At 45.8% G+C, this 19970-nt stretch overlaps 1 protein-coding gene across 2 annotated transcripts; it reads left to right on the top strand.

Annotated features, from left to right (window-relative positions):
* Positions 1 to 1622: 1622 nt before the first annotated feature.
* LOC310674485 (amine sulfotransferase-like) lies at positions 1623 to 13038 on the top strand (the record flags this gene model as incomplete). 2 transcript variants are annotated; one of them, XM_083433728.1, is made up of 7 exons in its annotated part: positions 1623 to 1778; positions 1985 to 2129; positions 3032 to 3240; positions 3494 to 3620; positions 8329 to 8423; positions 12291 to 12471; positions 12840 to 13038. In XM_083433728.1, 6 exons carry the CDS (start codon positions 1988 to 1990, stop codon positions 12962 to 12964), a joined length of 879 nt encoding a protein of 292 aa, XP_083289854.1. In that variant the 3' UTR covers positions 12965 to 13038. The 2 variants fall into 2 exon arrangements, with proteins under 2 accessions (XP_083289854.1, XP_083289853.1); XM_083433727.1 differs by lacking the exon at positions 1623 to 1778 and having other exon boundaries at positions 1979 to 2129.
* Between the last annotated feature and the right edge of the window lie 6932 nt (positions 13039 to 19970).

A 19970-nucleotide genomic window follows, 5' to 3' on the forward strand; every position in this document is an offset into this window, starting at 1 on the left:
GTGGGTCTGGCTGGGCTGGGGGGGGGTGTCATGCATGTGACATCATGAATACGTGATGCACTCCCCCAATGTTTGGCGCAACTTGGCGCACCTGCCCACAGCCTATGAGAAGGAGGTTACAGCTCAGTACTCTGGGGGAATTCTGTGGCATTGCATACTCTGGTCTTTCTGAGCTTTCCATCAGAGATGACTTGTAAGGGCACTAAAACATATATCAGTCCAACATATTTGGGATGGAGAGTACAGCATAAAATATTTGGGAGAGTAAGACATAAAGGTTGCTACTTTTCTTAGATAGATTTCTAAAACAACCAATGCTAATTATTTAGTAAGTTTTATTAAAACAAATAGGGATTATTTTGGAGTTAAAGTTGGTGTTATTGGGGTGTAAGTCAGTGCAGGCATGTGTGTACAAATAGATATCCATTGGTGAATCTCAGGTCTCTCTTACCATTTGAGCTCATTTTCTACTAGTGGACCAGATATAATACTGCATTTATTTCTTAAACGGACAAAGACCACTGTTGATATTGGCTGTTGCTTGTGTAAAGAAACAAGTTCTCACTCTGTTATTCTTTACATTATCTGCCTCTATGCGCCTGTGTTACCTTTCTTTTCTTAGATAACATGCCAGGAATGATTTACTAAGGAGGAGCCATCAGCTTAATCCAACCCTTATTATCTAACAGAATTCTATAAAGCAATCTCCTACAGAGCTCTGAACTTGAGCCTTGAAAAGCTGAAATACTCCAAGTTGCAAAAGAGATTGCTCTCTCCCTCTCTCTCCCACACTTTTTGACTCTAAAAACAAAGGTAGGTAAGTTTTCTTGTAAATTAAACTTTCCAGGGAAAAGCAGGACTACTGAATGACAAACAACTAATCTACTCTTTCATGCATGAGTCCCGAGGGGCAACAAGATGCATGGAAACTCTTTTCACAGTTCATATTATTTTATGGTGTCACACAGAATGCAGCATTTGTGCTACCAGAGATTAATAGTTATTTTGAGGGGACTGAATGTGAACTCCCATTGTGCAAGTGGAACCCTGCTCATTCGGCATGGGATACAACCCTTAATTTGTATATTGGAAAATCAATCAGAGTATTTTTCTTGTTACTATTTTGGACATACAATGTTTTCCACTAAATGATTGTTGCATTTCTTAGCAATGAAACACAAGAATTAAAGTGATTTTCAGGCTTAATGGCACTGTATGTCATAGGGGGAGTAGAACAGAAATAAAGCTCTCCAAGGATGTCAGGAACAGTCAGAGGCTAACACTGAAAGGAAAACTGGTTTTGCCGCAGTTGCTTATCATCATCATCATCATCTTCATTATCATCATCATTATTATCATCATCATGATTATTATCATTATCATTAATATTATTACCCCATCCATGCAGTTCATAAAGCACCCAGGAGGAATTTGCAAGCGTTCCATTTGCAGGGGGAAGTTTTTTGCTTCCTTCCCACCTCCCCTGAGTACAAGAATGAGTGTCAGGATGGCAGCACTGACCAAACTATGATGCCAGGCAGCTTAAAGTGAGGCCAAGGGCTGCTATTTTGCATGCTGCACACATGCACTGACCAAACAACTGTGTCAGGGTGAAAGAGGAAAGCCTTATTATGCAGGGCAAAGCCAGCACAGTAGCAAGGTGAGTTGTCTCTGGAGAGAGGCTCTCTCAGTAATGAGGAAGGGTCAGATGAAGAAGAATTAAAGAGCAGCGGGAAGGCACCTCAACCTAACAACAACAACAAAAGTGCAAAGGCTAGGTGAGTTGCTTCAATGATGAACCAAGCCTCTGTTCTTTAAATGATGGGCCTTTATGTTGCTCACCTGTGGTGGAAGAGAAGCATGGGATTCTGCTATGGGGTCTGCAAGAGGAGTAGGATTTCACAAAATGACATCTGTATTTCTTTCTGATTTCCTGCTGTCGCATAATAGAGGTAACTGTTCTCATCTCTTTATTCTTATGCAGGCAATGCAACTAGACGAGAAATACCTTTTCACATACAAAGGATTCTATTTCCAGCCAGACATGGTTTCAGCGGAGTACTTGGATACCTTGGAGGATTTTGAAATAAGAGACAGTGATGTGTTTTTAGTCACTTATCCAAAATCAGGTAAGAGTACCTGATTCCTTCACTCTTCTCTCCCCTTGTGTCCCCAGTGTTCCCCATATCTGCCTTGGAGGGTTGGTGGGGTGGGGAGGACACAATAACCGGGAGTGGGAGAGGAGGGGGGGGGGAAGTTCTGCATTGTATAGGCATTTAGGACTTGGGTAACATGAAGAAAGGCTTCTGCGACTGCCTTTTGCCTATTATGTTTGTCCCACTGGCCATTTGTCAATATTCCTGTTCCTAGAAGGCATTGATAAAAAATCATGGTTTGAATCCACTGAATTAAAGTACTTTGGAGAACAGACAACTTTCTTTTAATTTCCTGGTCTTTGGCTGTCATTTGTATAAAGTTCTGAGAAGAATCTGGAATAGCGTTTTTGGTAGCTTTCTAAAAAATAAAGGAACTTATTAGCAAATACAGTGGTGCCCGGCAAGACGAATGCCTCGCAAGACGGAAAACCCGCTAGACAAAAGGGTTTTCTGTTTTGGAGGTGCTTCGCAAAATGAATTTCCTATGGGCTTGCTTCGCAAGACGAAAATGTCTTGTGAGTTGCTGCAATTTTTTTTCGCTCCCCACCCCCTTTTTCTAAGGCACTAAGCTGCTAATAGCCTTTTAGCAGCTAATCTGCTAATCCCTTAAGACTCTAATAGCTGCTAATAGCCGCTAAACCGCTAATAGCGCTAATCTGCTAATCCGCTAATGGGGTTGCTTCGCAAGATGAAAAAACCGCTAGACGAAGAGACTCGCGGAACGGATTCTTTTCGTCTTGCGAGGCACCACTGTATTGTTCTGTCTTCCCAAATCCTCGATGCAGAGACATGTTGTTCTCAGTTATTTCACTCTGCAAAGTACTAAGCACATTCATGACAATGAATGAATGAAATAGGCTTATTCTCGTTTATAGGAACAATATGGACCCAAAATATTTTGAGCTTGATTTATCATGAAGGTCACCGAGATGGAACTGAAAAAGTGGATTTACTAGACAGAGTTCCATGGCTGGAGTACAAGCTCCGCGATGTGGATTACATCAGTCGTCCTTCACCTCGCCTCTTTGCTTCCCATCTACCCTACTATTTAGCACCCAAGGGATTAAGGAACAGAAGAACAAAAGTAGGAAATGACACATTTATTATTTGATCAAATTAAACGTTTGTCTTGTCTTATTTAAATGAACATCTGGGTTTCTGTTAACATTTCTCAGTTTCTAAGGGCAGTTCAGAAATTTTATGCGTATATATCCCACTTCAACAACCTGGTTCCTGGCACATTTCAGAGCCACAGAAATAACTACAGAAGCAAAACAGAAGAGACAGTAGGAACAATAAGATCAGCAATAGAATAGAATTTGTTGTTATTTCTGCAGGTTGTTTATGTGGTCAGAAACCCAAAGGATGTCTTGGTTTCCTATTACCATTTTTCCAAAACTTCACGCAAATTAGAAGAAGTAGAAGATTTTGGAATTTTCATGGAGAGGTTTTTGGCTGGAAAAGGTAAGGATGATTTCCTACTCTAAAATGAACCACTTTTTAATAATAATTTTGTGTAATGGTTCTAGGGGTTGCTCGTGCGTAAGCCGGTGCAAACACCTGGCTGGATTGCCTGAGTGAACCTTTTCTGTCTGGACAGCCACTCACCTGTGGCTGTCTCAATCACTGGCAGAATCCGTCAGTGGGCGTTTCTTAAACTTCTTCCAGCAAAGAAGCTCTTTGACGCCTAGTCTTCTCCTACTCTCTCTGCGCGAAAGCCTTCTGCGCAAGGAGGGCGTAGGCAGCGGAGGACCTCTACTCTCCCCGCTGGTCCCCGGCAAGGAGTCATGGGACCGCCTTGCCGCGTCCCCCATTTGACCCCCTTCTCCACTGGTGCTACGCTGATTCTCTTCCCCAGAAGATGGGCTGCCTCTCCCAATCCCGGGACGCTCTCCGGAATCCCTCTGGATTTTGCTCTCTCCCTCCGGCACTGATGGCAGTTCCCTGACATCCACTCCTCCTCAGGACCCCCACCCCCCACCCCTGGCGCGATTTTCCGGTACAACCTCCTCTCTCTCCTCAGTCCACAATGCGGGGAATCCCCTGAAGGAACTGTCATCATCTTCTGAGGATTCAAAACCAGCCTCCCATCCGCTCGGACTTCTCGCCGCTGGTTGAACCTCCCAGTCCTATCCTTCTCCCTCGGACACCTCACCTCCCTCCTCTTCGGAGGCAGGGAAACCCACAAAGTCCCCTTCGTCGTCTGTGGGTCCAAATTCTTCCTCCCAGAATCTAGCTAATGGTTTGGGCTTCTCTGGGAACAAACCGTGGAATTCTTCCACCAGATACCCGTCAGTGATTGATTCAGCCGGGACCCAAGTGTTTTCAGACCTAGGTTCCCCCTCCCAGGCTACCAAGTACTCTACCTGGTGACCTCGCCACCTTGAATCAAGTATTTCCGTGGCTTCGTTACAGTGTTCCCTCTCCTCTACCCGTGGGTGGGTGGTAACCCCTCCCTCCCGTCCCGGGAATTCCCGCCCCTCCCTGTAAGGTGAAAGTAGGGACCTATGGAACACCGGATGTATCTTCATGCTGTCAGGCAACTTGAGTTTAAATGCCACGGGGTTGACCTGCTGTATTACCTCAAACGGCCCCAGCCGCATAGGCTGCAACTTCTTGCACCCTCCCTTTAGGGGCAACCCTTGGGACGACAACCACACCTGGTCCCCCACCCGTATGGCCTCCCCCTCCCGACGGTGCCTGTCTGCCAGCCTCTTGTAGACTTCCTTGGCCCGCTCCAAGTTCCGCCTGAGTTGCTGGTGTAAGGCCTCCATTTCCTCCACAAATTGCTCAGCCGCAGGTACACTCCATCCTTCCTCCCCCGCCCCGGGAAGGCCCTAGGGTGACACCCGTAATTGGCCATGAAAGGGCTCATTCCCATGGACACGTGTTCAGCGTTATTGTACGCAAATTCAGCTAAAGCTAATTTCTCTACCCAATCGTTCTGCCTCTTGCTGACATAGCAGCGTAGATACTGCTGGAGTATGCCGTTCGCTCTTTCGGCTTGTCGGTTGGTTTCTGGATGCCTCGCCGTCGAGAAGCTCACCTCGACCTGTTGCAAGCTCATGAGTCTCCGCCAGATCATTGTTTCCCGTGATCTGAGATTACCCTCAATGGGGTGCCATGCAGTCTAAAAATGTGATCTACAAACAGCCTGGCTGTCTCCTCTGCCGTTGCTGCATGTGAGCAAGCTACGAAATGGCACATTTTAGTCAGTAGATCGACCACTACCATGACCGCTGTCTTTCCCCTTGACTTGGGCAGATCTGTCATAAAATCAATGGACACCACCTCCCAGGGCCTTTCCGGTGTAGGTAAGGGTTCAAGTAGCCCCACGGGGGCAGTCCTTTCCCCCTTTGCCCTCTGGCATTGGTCACACCCTCGTACATATTCTCGTACGTCTTCCCTCACCTTTGGCCACCAGAACTGCCTGGTGACAAGTAGCATGGTCTTGTGCTGTCCAAAGTGCCCAGCTGTTGGGTTGTCATGGAGCTGTCTAAGTATCTTCCCCCTCAAAGTCTCTCCTGGTACATACAGCGCCCCCTTGTAGTACAGTAGCCCTTCCTTTTCCTCAAACCCCCCACTGTCTTCCTTTCTGTCCCTGAGTTCCCTGATTTTTGTCTGAGCAAACTCATTGTCTCTGGTGAGCCCTGCCAGTTCTTGTTTCCCAACCAACGCTCCCCCCCACACCCACCGGTCCTCGGGGAACACGTGCTTGGTCTCTGGTGGCCCCTCTCCTTCCATGTACTCTGGTTTCCGGGAGAGAGCATCTGCCCTTACGTTTTCCTCTCCCGGCACATATCGGATCTCGAAGAAAAAGTTGGCAAACTCCTGAGACCATCTGATCTGTCTCTGGTTGAGCACTCGCACGGTCTGCCAGTATTCCAAGTTCTTGTGGTCAGTTCGGACCTGCATCTTGTGCCGCGCCCCTATCAATAGTTGTCTCCATTGCCGAAATCTGTATAGATCGCAAGCAGTTCTCGGTCATACACCGTGTAGTTTTGCTACGACTTGCTCAGCTTCCTAGAGAAAAAGGCACACGGCATCCAGTTCTGCTTGGCCCCGGGCTGCAAAAAGACCGCTCCGATCGCGCGGTCGGATGCATCCATCTCCAGTCTCATGGGCTTCTCCGGATCCACGTGCAGGAGCTGCTCTTCCGAGGCGAACACCTTCTTCAGTTTTTCAAAGGATTGCTGCGCATCCTTTGTCCACGCGAACTTCTTTTTGCTACTAAGACAATCCGTTATGGGCGCTGTCAAGTGAGCGAAGTTCTTTATGAACTTCCTGTAGAAGTTGCTGAAGCCTAGGAACCTCTGCACATCCTTTCTGTTTTGGGGGGCTTTCCATTCCAGCACTGCCTTCACCTTGCCCGGATCTATGGCCAGTCCTTTGTCTGACAACCTGTACCCCAGGAACTCGACCTCCCTGGCGTGGAATTGGCATTTTTCCAGCTTGACCCACAACTGATGCTTCTTCAATCTCTGTAGCACCTCCCTGACATTTCTGACGTGTTGCTTTTCATTGTCCGAATAGATTAAGACGTCATCCAGAAAGGCTACGCAATTCTTGTACAGCAGGGGCCCCAACACATGGTGCATGAAGGCTTGAAAGCAGGCGGACCCCGATTGTAATCCAAATGGCATAACTAAGTACTCAAAAGCCCCCAGGGGGGTGAACATGGTCGTTTTCCATTTGTCCCCCTCCCTTATCCTAATCAGATTGTATGCTCCCCTGAGGTCCAGCTTGGTAAAAATCTTCCCCTGCCTCACACGTGTCAAAATATCGTCAATCCTGGGCATTGGGAAAGTCATGGGTTCTGACACCAGGTTTAGGGCCCTGTAAATCTTTTGCAAAACAGAGCTTCCCTCTCTCTTTCCATTTTTCTTCTTCACACACAGTTCCATTTAATTTTGTATTCCATATCAACAATCCAGTGTCCTCCTTCCTCACTTGCACATATATAAATTGGACTAGCATTCAAGGGAGGGTTGCCATATCATAAATGTAAAGAAATAAAAAACTTTCTATAAAGAAGATGTAGGCTCCTCCCCACTGTCTTTTGCACCGAATGAAGTCTTCTCTCAAGTTCAAACATTGATGACTTTGCAATTGATTCTGTTCTGCAGTTTGTAATCTCATCTCTTCTAGCACATGCCTATACATTAGTCCAAATTAAGCTCTCATTAACAGGAGAACCTCTGCTTCTTAATGGCGTTATAGAAGGATTATCAGCAGGTGAAGTGCTTTTGCACCCAACAAATCCCTGCCTCTAGCATTCCATGCCGGAGTGGGAGTCAGGTACCGAGACAAACTGCGAGTGAAGCCTGGGGAATATGCAAGGATAATAACCCTCAATCATCATTGTTTTCCCCTCTGCAATGATCTCCCGCTCTCTTGAGAGCTGCTTCAAGGCAGACAGGATCCGGAAGCTTAAAATGAATCTCTTTTGTCCCTTCATCCTTATCTCCTTTGACAACAGATTAAAGAAATTCTCTGTGTGGTAAGGAACGTTTTCAGAATGCCATGTCTGATGCCATAGGTTACTCTGAAGAAATTCCACATCCATCACAAAGAGTCTCCAACTGAGACTCCAACTACACCATTTTATGCCACTGATGGCTGGTGCCCATTGATGCCAAAGGGAGGGTATAGATCTGGCCAACGCCCAAAGGAAATCAGGTGGATTTATATTCTCTTTGCATCAGGATGCAGCAGCTACAAATCATTACAAGGTGCAGCCCCTAATCCTTAATCAAGTGTAGAGATTTGTGTCAAGTAATAACTAAGAAACCCTGACACGGTCTCTTAAATGTTGCAAGTATAAACTGCCACACCATATAAGGAAACTGGCCGTGTGGGAAGGAAGGGAGCTGGAGGAAGGCTGGACTGATCTCAGCCCACCCATCACTCTCCCATCACATTGGGTTGGGAAGCACAGAAGGGAGCCTTAAAATGCAGAACTCTTCTGCAAATTCCTTCTCTGAGAAAGTGTTTGGTGAGGGTGGATGGTATTAATTCAGCTTCTCTTAATGGTTTGTACCACTGCTGGTTCTTAAATTGATTCCTCTAAATTGTTTTAATGGAATTTATATGTTTGTACTGCTTTTCTCTGAATGTTTTTCAAAAAAATCACCTGATCTACATTTTATGCCAAATCAATCTTTCCCATCAGTACTTGCAAGTTTATGGCTGGACCATGTGGAAGGCTGGTACACTCACAAGGATGACTTCAATATTCTATTTCTTACCTATGAAGAAATGAAGAAGGTAAGTTATCAAAATGCTATCCAGTCTGATATTAAGCATCCTTCAAAACTCTCCTTTGCAAAATGGAGGAAGGAAGCAATTTGATTATTCAAGTGCCCTCAGCTGCTGCTTCCCCTGCTAGTCTCATCTCCTTTCTAAAGGTTTTTTTTTAAAAAGACTAGTGGGCCATGGACTCAGGAGCCGCTTTTCAGACCCCAGACTGCGAAAAGTTCACTTTAACCATTTCCCCTGCGGGATTACGGGGCGATAAATAAAGTGTCGTGATCCCAAGCAAGATATGTCCTTTCACAGGCCCTCAGATGCTGAGGAGAGATGTCACAGAACCTCCCTTGTGTCTTCAACAGGGACATTTATTTATTTACTTGTGGACTCAGTTGAAAGAGCTGCCCCAGAATATAATGCATTCTGCATGGCTCATGGAATAAAAGCAACAATGAAAGTACAATATGATGCAATGGCAAACTAGGCAAAGAAAGATGCAGGCTGCTTGTTTCCCCTGCTTGTAATCCTGAGAACGGGGCCTGACAGGCCTCTGTACAGCACAGAGGGTTCTTTTTAAAATGTTTTTAATTATTCTTTTATCCTTTTAAATTCTTTTTTTAGCTTAAATGTTTAGTTGCGGTTAGGGATTTGCTTAAATTTAGTATGAGTGTCGTTTATTATAATTATTTTTGGTTTCTATTGTTTTATTGGTTTTTTGTTTAGTTTGTATTTTGTTTTTAAGGGGCAGGGTCAAGGCTGCCTGGGAGTGGGCCCCAGCCAACAGAATGGCTGGGGCAGGTTCCACGGGGGGGGGGGGGGGTGTACTGGAACAACCGATCTCAGTGATCACGGGTAGGAGGAGGAGTTACGCTAAGACCAGACCATGTCATTAGAGAGGAAGCAGATTTAGTTGCTGTTTGAGGACTATTCCTGCCTCCAGGTCTGGTCTTGACCAGATGGATACTGGAATCAGCAAAGGATACCCATATGACCTGAAGGTGCAGCTGTGCAATGCCAAGTCAATGATTCACAAGACCACTGTCATCCATGACTTGATCGTGGGTGGAGGACTTGATCTGACTTGTGTGACAGAAACTTGGTTGGATGAAGCAGATGGTCCTGTTCTTGCCGCTGCTTGCCCACCAGGTTTCTCTTACGCACAGCAACCCAGGTCATGGGGGGGGGGGGTTGCGGTGATTTTTAGGAAATCATTAGCATGCACCAGGTGTCCTTTTGGGAAGACTCAGTTTTCTGAGTGCATGTTCTGGAAGTTGGGCAATAGGAGCAGTACAGGATTCCTTTTGGTGTACCGACCTCCCTGCTGCACCAAGGATTCGCTGCCCAAGCTGCTTCAGGTTGTGGTGGATGTTCTCCTGGAGACACCTGGTTTGGTTGTCCTGGGGGATTTTAACATCCACACCGACAGGACCTTACAAGGGGCCGCTCAGGACTTTGTGGAAAGCATGGCCTCCATGGGGCTGTCCTTAAATAAGTTTGGCCCAACTCATAGTCGCGGACATGCCTTAGACCTGGTGTTCACCTCTATGGATGTGGGTGACCTGACACTAAGTAAAAGCGAAACAAAAGAAGTGCCATTGTCAGATCACTTCCTGGTGCAACTGGACTTCTCCATGACCTCTGCAGGGAGGTGGGACCGATTCAGATAGTCCGCCCCCTGCACCTAATGTATCCAAATGGTTTCCAGAGAGTGGTAGGGCATGTTTTATCCCATGTTGATGGCCTTTCAGCTGATTCCCTGGTGGCCCCCCAAGGCTATTGACTGCCTAGCTCCGAAGCGCCCTCTCCGATTGCATGGAGCCTGGACAGCCCCTTGGTTTTCCCCAGAGCGGAGGGCGATGAAACAATCACTGAGATGGCTAGAGCACTGGTGGCAGAAAACTCACTCTGAATCTGAGCGGATACAGGTTAGAGCTCAACATTGAGTCTACCAAGTGGTGACAGCGACGGCGAAGAGGCCCTTCTTCACTGTCTCTGTTGCATCTGCAGAAAACAGCAGCAGGAGACTCTTTCAGGTTGTTCACAATTTAATGGAACCATCTCTGCCATCAGGGCCTGGTAAAGACCCCAATATCTTCTGCAATGACTTTGCAAAGTACTTTGCAGATAAAGTCTCTCAGATTCAGAATGAGGTAGACGCCACAGTGGGAGCAGGGCCGGGGTGGGAGAGTGCTAGAGTCCTGTCTAGTCAAGTTGTATGGGATCAATTCCAATCTGTTACCTCCGAGGATGTGGACAAGGATGTGGATGAGTGAAACCAACCACCTGTCTACTTGATCCTTGCCCATCCTGGCTAATAAAAGCGAGCTGCGAAGGGCTGGGCAATGGGCTCTGCAGGGTGATGAATGCTTCCTTCAGTGAGGGAGCCTTCCCAGACCCACTGAAAGAGGCAGTCATTAAACTGCTTCTTAAAAAAAATAATCTTTAGAGCCGGTCAATATGGCCAATTATCGCCCAGTCTCAAATCTTCCATTCTTGGGCAAGGTGATTGATCGGGTGGTTGCTGAACAACTCCAGGCACACCTGGAGGATGTGGACCATTTGGATCCCTTCCAGTCAGGATTCAGACCTCATCATGGGACTGAAACTGTCTTGGTCACACTGGTCAATGATCTCCAGTGGGCTAGGGACAAAGTTGAAAGCTGTTTCCTAGTTCTGCTGGATCTCTCAGTGGCCTTTGATACCATCTACCACGGCATCCTTCTGGACTGTCTAAAGGGGCTGGGAGCTGGGGGGCACTGTTATACAGTGGTTCCACTCTTTCTTCCTGGGCCGTATTCAGAAAGTGGTATTGGGGGATGTGTGTTCAGACCCTTGGGCTCTCACTTGTGAAGTGCCTCAGGGTTCCATCCTCTCCCCCATGCTTTTTTTAATGAAGCCACTGGGAAAGATCACCGGGGGTTTGGGCTGGGTGTTCATCAGTATGCGGATAATACCCAGCTCTAGCTCTCTTTAAATTGGAACCAGTGAAGGTGGTGAAGGTCCTGTGTGGGTGTCTGGAGGCGGTTGGAGGATGGATGTCGGCTAAGAGATTGAGGTTGAATTGTGACAAGACAGAAGTACTGTTTTGGGGGGACAGGGGGTGGGTAGGTGTGGAGGGCTCCCTGGTCTTGAATGGGGTAACTGTGCCTCTGAAGGATCAGGTGTGCAGCTCAATTCTGTGTCCAGGGCTGAGACCCTACCTGCCCTTGGACTGCCTTGCCAGAGTGGTGCATACTCTGGTTATCTTCTACTTGGACTACTGCAATGTGCTCTACGTGGGGCTACCTTTGAAGGTGACCCGGAAACTACAACTAATCCAGAATGTGGCAGCTAGACTGGTGACTTGGAGTGGCCGCCCAGACCACATAACACCGGTTCTGAAAGACGGTACATTGGCTCCCAGAACATTTCCAGGCACAACTCAAAGTGTTGGTGCTAATCTTTAAAGCCCTAAACGGTCTCGGCCCAGTATACCTGAAAGAGCATCTCCACCCCCATCGTTCTGCCCGGACACTGAGGTCCAGCCCGAAGGACCTTCTGGCGGTTCCCTCACTGTAAGAAGCGAAGTTACAGGGAACCAGGCAGAGGGCCTTCCACCCTGTGGAATGCCCTCCCATCAGATGTCAAAGAAATAAACAACTATCTGACTTTTAGAAAACATCTGAAGGCAGCCCTGAAGCTTTTAATGTTTGATTAATTACTGCATTTTAATATTTTGTTGGAAGATGCCCAGGGTGGCTGGGAAAACACAGCCAGATGAGCAGGTTCTTGTTGTTGTTGTTGTTACTATTATTATTATTCTGCCTGTTCCATGAGTTTTAGTCACTAGGCTGTCAGGTTTCTCTATTGTGGATGGCTTGACATTTAAACCACGTTCCATTTCAGGATCTAAGAAGCTGTGTATTGAAATTATGCAACTTCCTGGGAAAGAGACTGACAGAAAAGGAGGTGGATGCTGTTGTGGATCAGGCTACATTTAATAAAATGAAAGCAGATCCCAGGGCAAACTATGAGTTCTTGCCAAATGATTTAATAGACCACAGCAGAGGGCATTTTCTTCGCAAAGGTAAGTCAGTGGCAGATCAAACTGACTTAGTGCGGCTTGCAGAATTCCCGACAGACTCACTTGGCCCCTACTATGACATTTGATAGCTACCAAGTAATAGTGATTTCATTTTTTCCAGTCTTCATGAAACTCTCAGTTTCTGGTGTTTCCTAATTTTATAGTTGTTCTATTATGTACTTTCTCTGTTGTTTTTTCTTTCTTCTAAATATGTATATTTAAGGGTGGCATAGTTGTCTTTCCAATCTGCAGTGTGGAAACTTTTTCACACAGAGGGTCATATTCCCAACTAGGGATGGACTATATCTGGAGTTATTGATATTTATTTGACCACCACAATGCACGTTCTTTCTGTTTGCTTCCTGGGCCAGGCACTGTTGGAGACTGGAAGAACATGATGACAGTCGCACAAAATGAAAGATTTGACAGTGTTTTTAAGGAGAGAATGGGAAAGCTGCCCTTCAAGTTCTGCTGGGACATCAATGAGGAATCATGAGCCCATCTTTAGCTTGGAAGGATGAAATAAAGTGAACTGTATGCATTTAATCCAGGCCTATTTGTAAGAGTTAGGGGTAAAAACATCTCATGTGGCTTAATAGCGTCCTAATGCTTGAATATGTGTAATATTTCTTTAAAAAACAACAACACTACAATACAATTACATTTGTACTGTAAGCCCCTTCTCTTTCTGCATTCCAACTTGTCTTAATTTTTGACTCCATGTGCAACAGTCAAGGAATCCGAAACTAACTATTGGGATTAGTAACTGCATTATAATTTGGCACTGTTTTAATGAAGCTACTACTGGATTATTGTAATTAAAAATTAATAAAATTAATAAAAAACCTAACTAACTATTGGTGTTGCAGATGCAAATGGAAATCATACGAGTCATTCAAGTCATTTATTTACTTATTGTTGGTGGAATTCCACTTCACACTCTTCCAGTTGTTCTCTCAGGACAAACATTTCAGTCTACCAGATGACACAACCCCTCCCCCCTCACCTTCCTTCCCCTCTGCACTGTTCTTGGGGTTCTCCTTATCCCCACAGAGTCATTTTTGAGGGTGTGTTGGGAATATGCGGGGAGGAGAAGAGGGGAAAATGGACAGTGTATGTTTGATGCCCATAGCAATTTCCTTCATGGGTTAGATTGAAAAGGGGGAATTCCCATCGGGATCATGGAGCAGAGAGAAAGGGTTAAAGCAAATTTTGGGGACTGGAGGAGGTGAAATGAGAACCCCAAGAAGCATCTGAGTCCAGGGAGGAGGCCAGTAGTAGAGAAATGTTCTGCCCTGTAACATTGGACACCTCAAGCCGGACACCTCCTGCTGTGGAACAACCTTGGTGACTCTTCCAGTCAGCAAGAAGCCTTCTCCTTCAGGGGAGGAAACTAGAGTAAATTCAATGCTAAGCCATTGGCAACACTGCCGCCATCTCCTCCAAGGACACAAAGATGCCTGCGCCAGTGCAAAAAATCCTTGCAGACCCAAGCCACTTGAAGGGGTGCCTGTTTGCTTGATAGTCTCCTTAGAGAGCTTAGGCCCCAGGTATTCTTGGAACAGGGCCCAAGCATGAGACATATGAAGGGAAAAGGCTGCACTTTGCCATGTCCTGAAGGTCTAGGAAAATTTAGCCCAGGGTCCAACCTAGGCCTGAGAGCAGCAATCAAACACATTTGACCCTGTGCAAGGTCTCAGGAGCTCAGAGGGGCACATCACTAGTCCCAGCCTGACCCCACTGCCCATCTCTGAGAGACTGGGCTGGATCTGACAGCAAAGCAGTGAAGAAGCCCTCTGCATCCTACCCCCACAATCGATGTCAAGAAAGACTTCTTATGCCATCTTGCTGCATGCCACCCCAATTTTGAGCAGTGCAAGATTCCCTGGGTTCCAAGTGCTCTTTCTCTCAAAAAGGGTATGTGACTATTCCATGTTTGGGAGACATTACACTAAAAGAAGGTGCATGTTGATCTTGGAACCTCCCAATAAAGGTGCCGGATTCTGTGCAGCAACTAGGGATGGCATTTTGTGACAACCTGGCGTTACAACTATCTATTTGACCACCACAGTGCCAGGCACTCTTGGAGACTGGGAAAACATGATGGCCATTGCAAAAAATTGAAAGCTTTGAGAGTGTTTTTCAGGAGCAGATGGAAAGGCTCCTCTACAGGTTCTGCTGGAACATCAATGGTGAACTGAGTCTGCTTCCAGCTTGAGAATATTTATACAAACTTTTTCTCTGTCTTGCATGTGTGTACCAATTGTCCACACAATTGGTACACACATGCATTGGTACACACAAGGGATGCGGGTGGCGCTGTGGATTAAACCACAGAGCCTAGGACTTGCAGATCAGAAGGTCAGCGGTTCGAATCCCCGCAACGGGGTGAGCTCCTGCTCCTGCCAACCTAGCAGTTTGAAAGCACATCAAACGTGCAAGTGGATAAATAGGTATCGCTCTGGCGGGAAGGTAAACGGCATTTCCGTGAGCTGCTCTGGTTCGCCAGAAGTGGCTTAGTCATGCTGGCCACATGACCCGGAAGCTGTATGCTGGCAGCCTTGGCCAATCAAGCGAGATGAGCGCCGCAACCCCAGAGTCGGTCACGACTGGACCTAATGGTCAGGGGTCCCTTTACCTTTACCTTACCAATTGTCCAGATCCTGAGAGATTTGCTGCAGTCCATCTAAAGCTGTGTTGGAACGAAGCAAGCAGTATTCTCAATAGAGTTCCTTGCTTAGGTCCTTCTCTAGAACAGGATGTGCATGTGTTATAGTATCTGTCAATCCATGTTTTGCAAATAATTGGTCAAGAGCTGTGATTGTTGGAACAGATGTTTGTGATTATTTGAAGCCATTTTGAGTAGAACTATTGCAGGCAAGAAGTAATTTCCTTGTAATGGTCCTACAAAACCAATATGGATACTTGGTGATTTCCCTGGTGAAGATAAGTCACTTTGGTGGGTTACACCAAATTGCTGGGTATGCATAACTGTGTGATATAGTATAATTTCAGAACTTTAGAAAAAGTAATGTAAGAATTACAAGAGCAATTTTATTGTATGCTGCTTGTCATTTACTCACCTTTGGCCCTTAAAGAATGCTTGTGCAATTTGCAATCCATGTGTTGCAAATAATTGGTGGATAATCTTGATTGCTGGAACAGATATTTATTTTTATGGTACTGAATAATCTCTTTGAAAGCTTCGTTCCTAAACAAATTTATTATGAGGGAAAGTCTTATTGAGCACATTTGGCTTTAATTCAGAGGACAGGGCTGCTTATCGCTCCCTCACCTCACTCCCCTGGAGAAAGGTTGTGCAAGACGAGTGACAAAGTCTGAAAAAGATAAATGGGAGAACTATCTAACTGCCTCACAAACTACCTCACAAAGTCTGATTCCAGAGGAACTCATCTTACCCCAAGGGTTATAAACTTTGCAATGATTAATCAGAATTCAAGCCCACGCCAGCCTATAGGAAAAAAAGCTGCACCTTCATACTGCATGCCAGTTCAAGGCAGTGAAGTTTCATAAGAGACAAGTACACCCAGAATGTATTCCTTGCATTGTTTGACACACATTCTCCTCCCTGTCGTTCACTGAGCAAACACAATCACATCTGCTCAGGTAAATTGGACACAAAGATGGATTTTAAACGCAAATTCTGCTGGGAGCACAACAAAGGGTTATGCCAAAGGCAGGTTTCTAAGTATCCTCATGAGTGTGTGGTGGTGCCCACCTGGTATCGTCATGTTTCAAATGGAGGCAGCCCTTTTGGGGGGCCAGGGGCACTATCAGCAGGACTCCAAAAAACAACAACCCTGACCCCAACAATGGCTCAGCAGCAAACCGCAGATAACAACCTCCTTTGCTTGGCTTTCACTCCCATCAAATTTTCCTCCCTGTGTCATATTTTAAACATTTATCCTAATAAGGAAGCAGCCTCCTATTTGTGGCATGGTTTTTCTCAGGGTTTTAGAATACTCTTTAGAGTACTGTCAGGTACTCTTACAGCTAAAAATTCTCCAAACCAAAAATCTGTGAGGGAAATGCCAGAGTTTGCCAGGAAAAAAGATAGAAAAAGAGGTCAAGGCAGGCAGGTGGCAGCCCCTTCTTTAACTCCCCCCTCAAAAACCTTCACATTTCACCTTTAGGCATCGTGCCAAAAAGACCCCAGGGGAATTCAGGCTGATTCATAACCTGTCCTATCCAAAAGGGGGTTCAGGTAATGATACTATACCCCCCAAATTTTGCTCCGTTAAATATACCTCATTTGATCAGGTGTTCGTGTTTCCTGGATTTTAAGACGTGGCATGCGTTGGGAAGAGTTTATGCCAGTAGTGAAGGCAAATGCAGCATCTTTTGGTCCTCCCGACATCTTGATTATCCAGCTAGGGGAGAATGACCTTCTCTTCAGGAAGAGCGTGGTCTTGTTTTTCCACATTAAGAAGGACTTTGATGAACTGGCTGTATTATTCCCAGAAACAACTGTGTTTTGGTCCTTCCTTCTAAAAAGAAGGGTGTGGTGTAGCAGTCATAACCCTATAGCCATTGACAAATCCAGGAAACTTCTGAATCGTGCAGTGGCCCGCAAGCTGCTATATATGAATGGCCATGTGATTGCACATCCTGACATCTGATTCAGCGATGTGTTTCTGTTTCGTGACGATGGCGTCCATCTTTCCGATCAAGGAAATGATGTGTGGATGGCAGACGTCATCAGAAGTATTAGGAATTAGTTGCAGCAGTGAGGGTATTGGCGGGGAGCCTTTTGGCTCAGGTTGTGGTTAGGCATTGGAATATGTGTGTTGTGTTGGAGGATTGGGTATGCGCCATCATCTACCCCTCCTCTTTTGGGTATTCCGTTAAAGGAATCCGGAGGACGTGGATCCTGTCCGATGCCCTGCTAGTGGCTAGGGCCATGGCACGACCCCCAGTGACGTCACGGGGGAGCTTCCAGTTGTATTTACATCAACAAGCTCCTCCTATTGGTAGTTAACCCCGATATGACTCCCGGCTGTGCGGGGTGGAGTCTTGTATTGCTGTTTCATCCAATGCTTAAGCCAATACTACTTATATACTGTAACCAATAAAAGTTGTGGCCTAATTTTGCCCATTAACCTAAAATAATGTGTCTGTGTGTCTTATTATAATCCTATGCGGGTGGAGGGTCCTCAACTCACAAAGTCTTATTCCAGAGGACCTCATCTTACCCCAAGGGTCATAAACTTTGCAAGAGTGCCAAAACTCTGACCTGAGCGGATTTGAAAATGTAGTTTGATGGGAGAACTTATTTGAACTCCAATATAAAATTGCCTCACAAACATGTTAGATGGAGGAAGCATTCGATTCCTAGTGAATGACAATGATTAATCAGAATTCAAGCCCATGCCAGCCTATAGGAAAAAAGCTGCACCTTCATACTGCATGCCAGTTCAAGGCAGCAAAGTTTGATAAGAGACAAGTGCACCCAGAATGTATTCCTTGCATTGTTTGACACACATTCTCCTCTCTGTCGTTCACTGAGCAAACGTGATCACATGAAAAAATCACAGATTCCATCATTTACAGCTTATAAGAATACGTAAATAAGAATAGTTCTTTGTGCTCTTCCAAGAGTTTAGCAGCACCCATTCTTTGGATCTCAAACTGTAACCAGACTCTGATATTTATAAACCATCACAATATAATTTAGTACAGGTTGAGTCACCCAGTCCTATTCTCAGCAAGCAGTAGGTGTGCCAGGATCCATCTCTGCTTTCAAAATAAAAACACTCTCTGCCTCTTCTAAGTCTTAAGGGTATGGATGAGTAGAAAGGTGTATCACAAAATCTGAAGATGTGTGAATTTTGATGGATGAACTTTAGCTGTGTTTCTCTTCACAGACTGAGGAAGTTGAAATTAGGTGGACTTGCATTAAAACATTATTCAGATTTCTCCCCATTCCTGCTCTGGAGTACTATTATTATCTGCCTGGCAACCAAAGCTAATGGATAAAGGACCCAGGAAACCAACATCTATCAACCAGGAATGGCTTGTAACGACACTGAAACATCTATCACTCCAGCGTATGAAGTCAGTATCATTTATTAGGAAACACAACTGAGATTTGCCATCCTTTGAAATAAAAAAATCCTGCAACCATAAAATAAACAATGATTTCACAATCTCAGGGGTGCTGTATAAAAAAACCCCATGATTTCGTGGGGGGAGAGCTGAGGTAGGGGGAGTTAGACAAAGTTGTGGAGCTGCCCAAGCCTAAGACATTGAAAGTGGTTTGCGTGGGCAGGTGGAGCCCCGCAACCCCAGGCGAACCCCGAGCAGAATAATAACGCAAGACAACGTGCTATGGGATTGGAATTGGCCACAACTTTATTAAGTTTCAGATGTAGGGAGACCCTGGCTCAGGCATTGGGCGTTTATCCTTCCCAATCCCCAGCCGGGGATCTGGGAGATTCAGGGTTATCCAGAATGTGTGGGGGTTGGGCTGGCTCTGGAGAACATATGTTCAAGCAGAGAGCCCATCCCCCGTTTCACCGCCGTTGGAGGGGAGAGCAATGAGAACCTCTTGGTGTATGGCCAATGCCTCCCCTCAAGACCCCTTTAACGGGGAATCACTGCCACAAGGGGGGTGTGGGTCATTGCTTCAGGCCCCCCCATTTAGGAAGATAGACTAAAGGATTCCGCCCAAGGCCTGAAACCGCCATCCGAGGCTGCAAAATCGTGGTCTCGCCGCCACTGCCGCTTCGGAGGTAAGATTCACCTTCTGTTGTGTGGGCAGGATGGTCCCTCCCCAGGCGGGATTGCGCAATTGGCTGAGGTAGGCGGAGACCTCCAGGTATCCAGCCTAGGGAGGATGAAGCCAGCCTGAACTACCAGGAGTCGCACTGGGTTCCGGGGGTCTGCGTGTGACCATGCAAAAGGCGCCACAATTTGATGTCGGGAGTGGTCATTGCAGGATAAATTTGGACAGTTTAGCAAAGAGAACACAGGAAGCCATCAAGTGCATTTTCAATGCAAAGGTATTCCTGAAAACATTAGCTTTAGATGATAAACGAAAACAAAATGAGCCATTTCTGCATGTGGCATTGTGTACTGCGAAATAGCTTTCATGGAATTCTGACTAAAATGACTGGGAGCTGTCCATCTCGATGTGGACTCTGAAAATTCTTCAAAATCTTTGAAGGGTGGGAAAGGTTGCTGCCAATCTGTTGGATCTGAAAATTTATTCTTGGACATGAGTCATGTTTGATCTCAGATAAGCTGTGCGCAAATGAAAAAGGTTTCTACTTTTCTTGGATAGATTTCTAAAACAATCCATGCTAATTATTTAGTAAGTTTTATTAAAACAAATAGGAATTATTTTGGAGTTAAAGTTGGTGTTACTGGGGTGTAAATCAGTGCAGGCATGTGTGTACAAATAGACATCCATTGGTGAATCTCAGGTCTCTCGTACCATTTGAGCCCATTTTATACTAGTGGACCTGAGCAGAGGTAATACT

Source organism: Podarcis tiliguerta (genome assembly GCF_965153285.1).
Source record: "Podarcis tiliguerta genome assembly, chromosome: 3".
Classification (NCBI taxonomy): Eukaryota; Metazoa; Chordata; class Lepidosauria; order Squamata; family Lacertidae; genus Podarcis; species Podarcis tiliguerta.